Raw genomic sequence first — 10,838 nt, 5'->3', positions numbered from 1 at the left:
TAATAAAGATGGTGCTTCTTGATGCCAGGAATTAACCGAGATGGAGGAGAATAATTCCTGATTTGTTTTAAATTCACATCTAAAATGCACCCATGGGTACTTCCTGTTTTTTTTAAAGGGCAGTTTAATATTAATGACTAATGATTAATTTTTAGGGTTCTTGAAGGGTGGCCTTTTTGACTACTCCTTGATCTGGTTTTAGGTAAAAAAATATGGTTTCAGTTTTCACACAGACATCAATTTCAAGATATTGTAGGAGACTTTTTGTTCTTTCATCTTTTTAATAAAGTGAATGTTTAACCTGGGTTTTTCTTGGTGTTCTGTGTGTTCACTAGAACAGAAATGGGGATATAAATTAAAAAAAATGTCCACTTTTCAAGTTCTTCTGTGTACTGAAGTTTTGTTGTTTATATTCTGATTTATCCAATTTTACTATGAAAGTAGCTTGGAAAAGAGTGAATATGTACTATCAAAAACTACATTTTGTCTTTGGACTGTCATGTCTATTAATTATATTAACCCCTTGGTCCAATGGCTTGGAATGAATGCCTTTGTCATGTAATCTCTGTATTTGATGTTCTTCATATATTAAAATATTTATTTTGATTTCGGTTTTCCTTATTTCTTTCTAATTTTATTTTCTTAAAGGTAGCTAATATATTTTCATTGTGTTGGTTTTGAAGTTTCTGGAACCCGTGTATCCAATGCATTACTTTAAAAATAAAAACTGCAGATTCAACTTTGAATATTTTTAATTCATAAATATTGACTTATCCATTGGCAATACCTTTTTCTTAAGATAGAAAAAAACCCAATGATCTCATGCAACAGTGATAATCTTAACTTCAGACTAGATTTTTGTTACCACTTAACACATTTCCCGTTTAAAAAGGAATTATATTGCATTTTAATAATGTAATAACATGCTTAAAGACAATTCTGTTTAAGGCAGCAGGCTAGAACCAGGAGATAGTGAGTTCTAGTCCTGCCTTAGGCATGAAAGCTGGCTGATGACTTTGGGACAGTCCCTGTCTCACAGTCCAATCCACCTCATAAGTTTATTGTGGGTAAAATAAAGGGAAAGAGTCTTAATATGTCCACCATCTTGAATTGTTTATCGAAGTAAGAAAAGTGGGATATAAAATCAGCTTCTAAGGTTAACCAACTTTGCATTCTCTATTAACTTAGTGGGATGAGAAATAAAGATCTTTCTGGCTGATTCCAGAGCTAATGTCACTGCTTCCTGTCCCTAGGCCCCAACCTATTTAGACATGAAAATGTTTGTGATTGGAAGCAAATGGCAACTAGAATCTCACCAGGCTCAAGGTTGACTCTTGACCATTCATCCTTCCGAGGTGGGTAAAATGAGGACCCAGATTTTTGGGGGCAAAGAGGCTGACTCTAAACCGCTTAGGAGAGGGCTGTAAAGCACTATGAAGCGGTAGATATAAGCGCTATTGCTATTGCTACCTAGTACCATCGATGCCAACTAATATCGCAGTGCATTAAGCCATGGTTTTAACGAAAGATCCCCGAATAAACATGCTGAGTGGGAAATTCTGAGACTTGGAAGTCCACAAATCTTGCAGTTGCTAAGATCCTTGACAGAATACATAAATAAATTTCAAGGAGATGCTAAGGTCGAGAAACACCAATAATAAAAGCTGCTATTGGGCTTAGATTCCACTGGATGAACTTTACATCGGACGCCCCTGTTAAAAGGAACAATGGGACCCAGTGAAAGGGTAGTATAGATCCATAGGTCATGAAATCATGCCGGTGATATTTAAAGCCCCAAGCCCCATCTATTCTCTCTCTCTCTCTCCCTCCCTCTCTCTCCCTCCCTCCCTCTCTCTATATATCTAATCTAAATATATCTATCTCTCTGTCTTTTATCTCTACCTACCTACCTCTGTATCTCTCTCTATTAAGTATATCTCTATAGATCTCTCTCTCTCTCTCTACCTATCTCTGTATCTATCTCTGTATTTATCTATCTATCTAATCTACTGTATCATCTATCTATCCATCCACTATCTATCATCTATCCATCCTCTCTCTCCATCTCTGTATCTCTCTCTCTCCCCTAATCTACTGTATCATCTATCTATCCATCCACTATCTATCATCTATCCATCCTCTCTCTCTCCATCTCTGTATCTCTCTCTCTCCCCTAATCTACTGTATCATCTATCTATCCATCCACTATCTATCATCTATCCATCCTCTCTCTCTATCCATCTCTGTATCTCTGTATCTCTCTCTCTCCTAATCTACTGTATCATTTATCTATCCATCCACTATCATCTATCTATCTATCTATCTATCTATCTATCTATCTATCTATCTATCATCTATCTATATTTATCTATCTAATCTACTGTATCTATCCATCCACTATCATCTATCCTCTCTCTCTCTGTATCTATCTCTCTCTCTCTCTCTTTATCCTAATCTACTGTATCATCTATCTCTCCATCCACTATCTATCCATCCTGTCTCTATCTCTGTATCTCTCTCTCTCTCCTAATCTACTGTTATCTATCCATCCATTATATCATCTATCCATCCTCTCTCTCTCTGTATCTCTCTCTGTATCTCCTAATCTAAATATATCTATAGATCTCTCTCTATATATATATACCTACCTACCTATCTACCTAACTACCTCTCTCGGCCCCTTTAAAAACTAGAGCCGGGCCGCCTAGGCCCGACTCGGATGCGTCTCCATAGTAACGGCCGCTCGGGCTCAAGGCGCCTGCTCGGCCCCCCCCTCCCCTCCGCGGCGCGCGCAGCCTGCCGGGAACGGTAGTTTCGAGGCCAACCCCGGGGATCTCCCTCACTCTCTCTCGTGTCTTTCGGGAGGCCGGGGCGCTGCCTTTTTCCTCCGCTCGGCGCCAGCGGTTTTGCGACGGCGGCCGTAAAGCGCGTCGTCCTCCCCCGCCCGCCCGCGCGGTTTCCTTTCCGGCGAGGAGGGCAGACGAGCAGCGAGGGCCGGAGAGGCCTTGCGTGAGCGTGCGAGGAGGGACGACGCGGGAGCCCCCGGGGGTTGCCAGTCCTCCCCCCGCCCCAGCCCTCGCTCCGCCCGGCCTCGCGAGGAGCGGCGCCCCGTCGCCCCAGGATGTTCAAGAAGTGAGTGGGGCAAGGGTGGGTGGGGGGGGGGAAGACGGGAGGGACTACAACTCCCATCATCCGGGGCCTGCCCGCCTGGCTGGGAGGAGAGGAGTAGGCCCAATCCCCCCCACCCCCCCTTAAGTGGCTTCGTGAAACAACACTGCGATAAGGGGGGGGGTTGGGGGGGTGGGGGGTGGGGTGGGGGGGGTTCAGAAATGCCAAATCCAGCCGAAATCCTCTGCCTGATTGCGAGAACAAAGGCAATCTCTGGGTGGGAAGGGGCCCTTGGAGGTCCTCTAGTCCAGCCCCTCCTCCTGCCCAAGGGAAACCCCCCCCCACACCGTCACCCCCACTAAATTTCACCCTAACTCTCCGATTCATACTGAGAGACAATATGGGTGCAGTTAGTATTAGAAGTAAGATCAGAAGGGTGGAAGGGACCTTTGAGGTCATCTAGTCCAGCCCCCTGCCCCCAAAACAGCCTCCGCTACCATTAAATGTCATCTCAGCTCTCAGATTCATAAGCGAGATTCAATATCAATGCAAATCGGAATAGGGATCACGAGGCTGGGAGGGAACTTGGAGGCCATCTAGTCCAGCCCTCCTCCTGCCCCCAAATTACCCCCACCCCCACCCACCCCTCTCATCAACTGGCATTCTGACTCTCAGATTCATAAGTGAGATTCAATATCAATGCAAATCGGAATAGGGATCACAAGGCTGGGAGGGAACTTGGAGGCCATCTAGTCCAGCCCCCTTCCCCCAAATTACCCCCACCCCCACCCCCCACTCTCATCAAATGGCACACCCACTCTCAGATTCATAAGTGAGATTCAATATCAGTGCAAATCGGAATAGGGATCACGAGGCTGGGAGGGAACTTGGAGGCCATCTAGTCCAGCCCCCTGCCGCCAAATTACCCCCCCCACCCCCCACTCATCAACTGGCACCCTGACTCCCAGATTCATAAGTGAGATTCAATATCAATGCAAATCGGAATAGGGATCGCAAGGCTGGGAGGGAACTTGGAGGCCATCTAGTCCAGCCCCCTTCCCCCAAATTACCCCCACCCCCACCCCCCACTATCATCAAATGGCACACCCACTCTCAGATTCATAAGTGAGATTCAATATCAGTGCAAATCGGAATAGGATCACGAGGCTGGGAGGGACCTGGGAGGTCCTCTAGTCCAGCCCTCCTCCTGCCCAAGGGACCCCCCCCCCCACCGTCACCCCCACTAAATTTCACCCTAACTTTCAGATTCATACTGAGAGACAATATGGGTGCAGTTAGTATAGAAGTAAAATCAGAGGGATGGAAGGGACCTTGGAGGTCATCTAGTCCAGCCCCCTGCCCCAAAACACCATCCGCTACCACTAAATGTCATCCCAGCTCCCAGATCCATACCGAGATGCAGTATCAGTGCATTCGGAATAGAAGTAGGATCACAAGGCTGGGAGGGACCTTGGAGGTCTTCTAGAATCTAATCCAACCGCTTTGCCCAAGGCAGGAGACCTTATACCATCCCGGACAAATGGTTGTCCGATCTCTTCTTAAAAAACCTCCAGTGTTAGAGCACCTACAACTTCAGGAGGCAAGCTGCGACAGCCCTTCAAGTATTGATATATTAATATATTAAATATTTACATAACACCTGATTACCTGGCTGGTTAAAGGGTGGGGGGGAAATCCCACATCCATACAGAACATAAACTATCCGTTTCATTGGCAGAACTTCTGACCGTCCCCCTTTCTAGGGCGTTCACTGTAATACAGGCAGGGTGGATTTGTAATCCAACGTAAGGAAACTAGTAAAAAGGCTAATTTTACACAATTTAAATCACTAGTAAAAACAATTTTTAACAAGCAACTGTCATCTCTGTCCTGCAGCGGCTCCTCCTCCAACCCGCTGTTGACTCATCGACAGTCCCAATATTGCAGAATATATAGCCTCATGCTACATAGCTAAGCTCCGTTTCATGCTGAATAAACTAAATTATTAATGTATCTTAAATAGAAAACGATCTATGGGTAGATTTTTACTCCAAAAGCATTTCATTAAAATAAATTTGATAAAAAAAAAAAAAATCAGATTTTTTTGATTTTTTTTTAAAAAAAATCATAGATTTTTATCCACTCTGAATACAAGCTACCACCTCTTCAGTTTGTCTTCCCAGATAGGTTGGGTTCAAATGAATATTTTGGAGATGTTGGGCATTATAGTGGTACTAAACTGGGCGAGATACAGCATACCTTACTTTAATATATTTATCTGTAAAAGTGATATGCCTCCAGTCTAGAGGGGATTCTAGGAGATTACAATCAATTAAAAATACTAAACTTGGCGAGATCCAGCATACCTTACTTTAATATATTTATCTGTAAAAGTGATATGCCTCCCATCTTGTCAAGAGGGGATTCTAGGCGATTAGAATCAATTAAAAACAAGATAAAACATTTAAAATGGACTGCTATTATCAATATTAATAATACACGTTAGTATTCATAAACACGGTCTTTGAGAAGGAATCCTGAACCGATGATCTGAAGTAAAATGTGAGAAAAATAGAACTTCTGCATATGTTTTTTGGTTTTTTTTTTTAATGCTTTCAAATCTGTGTTGCTTCTTTATCTGGATTAGCCACTGCAGTTTTGTTGGCAAAGAAATATATGCATAACCGCAATGTCAGTGGATGAAGACGTAAGGACCAAAGGTTGTTTCTAACATTATTTTATTCGTTGGTCAGATTTGATGAAAAAGAGAACGTATCAAACTGCATCCAGTTGAAAACCTCAGTGATTAAAGGCATTAAGAACCAACTGATAGATCAATTCCCGGGTATTGAACCATGGCTAAACCAAATTATGCCAAAGAAAGACCCCGTTAAGATAGTACGATGGTAAGTTCGTTCTTTTCTTCTCCTTCCACAAGTTGCTCTGTTCTGTATTGTTAATTTTTAGGTGTGAGAAATAGATTGCTAGATTGAAATTGCACCGGTCAAAGTGAAAACAAATGCTGTGCAAATATTTACACGATGTTTTCTGAATTGGAGGCTACCAGGATATTTGTGTTTAGTGGGAAACATTAATTTTGGAGAGTTATTTTATTTATTAAATTTTTATTATGCCCATTTCCCCTATAAGGCAACTCTGGGAGGTGGGGCGGCTTACAGATTATCCAGTGCCCCATTTGAAAAATGTAAACTTTTATCTTTCGTGATTATTTCTAAATGGTTATTAGAAATACTTCCGTTTCTTAAAAAAAAAACAAAAACCCACGTGTTAATTTTGTATGTTTCAGTCATGAACATATAGAAATACTTACCGTAAATGGTGAACTGCTGTTCTTCAGACAAAGGGAAGGGCCCTTTTATCCCACACTGAGGTTACTACATAAATGTAAGTATTTTGGAGGAAAAAGGCTTATGTTATCTATCCAGCCAGCCAGCCAGCCAGCCTAGGGGTCAGCAACCTGTGGCTCTGGAGCCGCATGTGGCTCTTTCATTCCTATGCTGCGGCTCCCTGTTGCTGGTCGGCTCCACAATTGATAGGGCTTTCAATTAGGACAGGTAGAGGAAAAGGGACGCCGCGCTAGGAGGAGACTCTATGGTGGGGGAACCGGACTTCCGGTCGGCTCCAGAATTGAACGGGGGGCTTCCGGTTAGGACCTTTGTGGCTTTTTGAGTGTTTAAGGTTGCCGACCCCTGATCTAACCCTAATCAGAGCACCATTCAAGAAGGAAGTTTTGTAAGTTTGTGTTTTGAAAGCCTGTGAGAAAAATTGGAGAGAAAAGCATGTCGGGGGATATAATTTTTCTTTTCCACCTCATATCTCTGGAAAGGCTTTTCCCGCTGGTCTCGGCTAAGCGAACAGTGTTTTAGATGTCTTGATACTCGATTCAACCCCGCGGATGTTTTATCTCCCCCGTTAACCTTTTTTCCACTCCGCAGATCCCTTCATTCTACCGCATCAACAAGTCGACAAAGGAGCCATTAAATTTGTACTTAGTGGAGCAAATATCATGTGCCCTGGCCTGACGTCTCCAGGAGCCAAACTTTATCCTGCTGCTGCTGATACGATTGTGGTATCCTTGAGTAAGCGCTGTCTGGGGGTCGCAATTGCTTTCTCAGAATGTGATAGAACGGTGGTTCCCAACCTTTTCTTCACCACGGACCTCTCCCCCTTTAAATACCTTTGACTTAATTCAAGACCTCACCACCAAGACTTAACACCTAGAGCTGTGGTGGCGCTGTGATTGGAAGGCCAGAGGTGTCAAACTCAATTTCATTGAGGGCCCCATCAGAGCTGTGGTTGACCTCGGCGGGCTGGGTGGGTGTGGCCATTAGGTGGGTGTGGCCAACTGGATGGGCATGGGCAGCTTGACGCCAGTCCCCAAGCTGCTGGCCAAGCTCTTTGCATTAGGTAGACCAGGCTGAAGCTATGTTGGCCTGATCTTTCCTCTTCACGGAAATACGTAAGATCTCCGACCTCCGGGTGTTTCGCTGCGCATTGAAGACCCTATTCCCTGTTCCGCCAGGCCGGGCTATCAACATAATAATTTTAAATTGGGGTATTTTAAATTTTTGGGGTTTTAAATCGGCCAAATCTATTTAATTATTTTAATTTTTAATCATTGTTGTGTCTTGTGTTTTTAAATTGGCTGTACACCGCCCTGAGTCCTTCGGGAGAAGGGCAGTATAGAAATAAAATTATTATTATTATTATTCACACTGGGTAGACCAGGACGGCCTCATGGGCCAGATCCGACCACATCGCGGGCCAGATCTGGTCTGTGGGCCTTGAGTTTGACACCCCTGTTCTAAGTGGTTTACAGAGTCAGCCTATTGCGGCCAACAATCTGGGTCCTCCATTCATGACCTCGGAAGGATGGAAGGCTGAATCAACCTTGAGCTGGTCAGGATCCAGGGAATCGAACTGCTGGCAGCGTTGAGCAGAGTTAGCCTTCATTCTTTACCGATTCTAACCATTGCTCCACCACGGCTCTTATAAAATACAAGCGTGGTTTGCTTAGCCCGCTAGCAATTTTCATTTTTAAGGCTGCTCCTTCGGTAGTTTTACTTACTGACGTGATAATGATTTTAAATGACTACCCAGAAGACATTTTCCTTAGCAGACTTTTAACAGGCAATAATGGCGGAAGGAAAGCAACATGCACTATGTGTTGGGGTCATGAAGATGGCAGCAGACGATATGTGAGTCTTACATTTTAAAAGGAAAACCGTTATCTTTCTTAAACTGGGTGCTCCTAGGCTGTTAGCTCTGCAAGGTTTCTAAATGGAGCCTGCCAGTTTTTGCAGACTGCATGTTTTCCAAACGGTTCGAATAGGTAATAAGGAAGGATCTATCCGTCGAGGTTGGCCTGCAGTAAAAAAAAAAAGAGTCTATTGCTATAAGGAATGGCTCTATTTTTATTCCAACTTCCTTCTTAAGAACGTATGGAAACAGCTGTTTTCTTTCAACTCATTTTATCCTCCCAATATGTCTATGAAGATTCTCAGCCATCCAGGTCATGGTTGTCCCAAAGGTGCTTTTTTCAAGAGGCAACTGAACTTTGTTTGTTTTTTTGAAGACATTTCGCTTCTCCCTTGAGAAGCTTCTTCAGCTCTGAGAGCAGAAGCAGCTTGAGAGAAGCTGAAGAAGCTTCTTGGATGAGAAGTGAAACGTCTTCAAAGAAAAAACCAGAAAATCCAGTTGCCTCTTGAAAAAAAGCACATTTGGGACTCCTAGGACCATGTTAACTGAGAGAACGTTGAACTAAATGTCAACTGATGAATTAATTTAAGACTTAAAAGCCCATATGGGGATATTTCTGTTCAAACACCTTCCTTTAGCGTAAACCTGTGTAGGGTCACGGCAAAATTCATTCCATTAATGCCTTAATGGACCAGCTGACACTAGAACTCAAAAACAAGGACAAGACAGGATACTATAAAATTTGGAACAAAGTGTACCAATGGTTGGAAAGGAGAAAAGGAGTTGGAACAAAAAAGAATTAGGGTTTGTAAAATGGATACTGGATAATATTTAGGCAAATGTGTAAATGAGGACAAGGGATATGTATATAAGAGCAAAAGAGTACTGTATGTTAAATAGTAATTATATTTGTTATGTTAAAAATATGTATAGATATGATAAGACCGGGATGGTCACACTATGTCCAATGCTTTTAATGTTTGTTTAATAATTTATTTTTTTTAAAAAAGCCTTAATGGCATAAACCTACCCAAGCTCAGAAAGTAATTCCTCTATAATTTATAAAGAATTGCTCCCTGGACCGACTACATTATATGTCACCTGTGTATATTCAGGATTTAACCCTGCTGCATTCAATGGACTGAACAAATGAGTCAGTCACTAAATGTCTATGGAAATTCTCCATCATCTAGGACAGGGGTCTCCAAACTTGGCAACTTTTTAAGACTTGTGGACTTCAACTCCCAGAATTCCTCAGCCAGCAAAGAATTCTGGGAGTTGAAGTCCTCAAGTCTTAAAAGTTGCCAAGTTTGGAGACCCCCTATCTAGGGCATGATTGTCCCAAAGGTACTTTTTCAAAAGGCAACAGGACTTTCTGGTTTTTTTCTTTGAAGACGTTTCGCTTCTCATCCAAGAAGCTTCTCCAGCTCTATCGGAAACTGAAGCAGCTTCTTGGATGAGAAGCGAAATGTCTTCAAAGAAAAAAACCCAGAAAGTCCAGTTGCCTCTTGAAAAAAGCACCTTTGGGACATTTTCCCAATAATTTTCTGAACTTGGTGACAGATATGTAGTCTTGAAGCCTTTGGATCCTTTCTCCTGCCCACGTGAGCTTTTAAAAGGGCAAGAGATAAGATGTGACCGGAGGCCACTATTAAACCTTCCCTCTTCCTTTTTTTCCTTCTCTTCAGTATTTGCATATATTTTTTAAAAGGCTGAAAACAAGCCCAGGATTTTTGTAACTTCAAGATCAGTAGGCTGATTAAATGTACTGAAAAAAGACACAAAAGTCATTCAGCTGCTTGGTTATAAAGACTAGTAGTCCTCAACGTATGGCCACAATCGAGCCCCAAATTTACGTTGTTAAGTGAGAAAGGCGAGGCAGTTGTGAAGTGAGCTCTGCCCCATTATGCAACTGTTCTTGCCACATGAAGTGAACCACAGCAGTTGTTAGGTTAGTAACCCGGTTTGTTAAGTGAATCTGGCTTCCCTCTTGACTTTGCTTGTCAGAAGGTCGCATGACCCTGGGACATTGTCCCCGTCATAACTGTGAGTCAGTTGACAAGCATCCGAATGTAAATCACGTGATTTGTGGAGCTGCTACAACGGTCGTAAGTGTGAAAAACGGTGATAAGTCCCTTTTTTTCAGTGCCGTTGTGACTTCGGTCACTAAACGGATTGAAGCCCAGGACTACTTATGAGGGAGTAGCATTTGCCCGTTTTGCATTTTATCCAGAGCGGGAAAACTGATCTTTCCTTGTCTTTTCCACCTCTTCCCTTCCCCAGAGAGAAAGTCAACAAAGGGATTGGCATTGAAAATATTCACTATTTAAATGACGGCCTTTGGCATATGAAGACCTACAAGTGAAAAATCGGCTGGAAGTACGCGACTTGCTTGCCAGCGTGGACTACTCTGTAATTCTGTTTTTAAATGTGCACCTGAATGTACAAATTTATTTTGTTCTGTGGCTAATGCGAAATAAATCAAGTGAATGCTGAAGTCCCCGTTCGCT

The 10,838-nt window shown here is 42.9% G+C and overlaps 1 protein-coding gene across 1 annotated transcript; it reads left to right on the top strand.

Annotated features, from left to right (window-relative positions):
* The first annotated feature begins 2,778 nt into the window (after positions 1-2,778).
* MCTS1 (MCTS1 re-initiation and release factor) lies at positions 2,779-10,825 on the top strand. Its single transcript, XM_034425902.3, has 6 exons — positions 2,779-3,132; positions 5,862-6,014; positions 6,416-6,513; positions 7,065-7,198; positions 8,260-8,327; positions 10,612-10,825. The coding sequence occupies exons 1-6, from the start codon at positions 3,122-3,124 to the stop codon at positions 10,691-10,693; spliced, it is 546 nt and encodes a 181-aa protein (XP_034281793.1). The 5' UTR covers positions 2,779-3,121; the 3' UTR covers positions 10,694-10,825.
* The last annotated feature ends 13 nt before the right edge of the window (positions 10,826-10,838 follow it).

The sequence above is a fragment of the Pantherophis guttatus genome, chromosome 12 (assembly GCF_059756535.1).
Source record: "Pantherophis guttatus breed Tessera chromosome 12, ASM5975653v1, whole genome shotgun sequence".
NCBI lineage: Eukaryota > Metazoa > Chordata > Lepidosauria > Squamata > Colubridae > Pantherophis > Pantherophis guttatus.
This window is presented reverse-complemented; position numbering and strand designations above follow the sequence as displayed.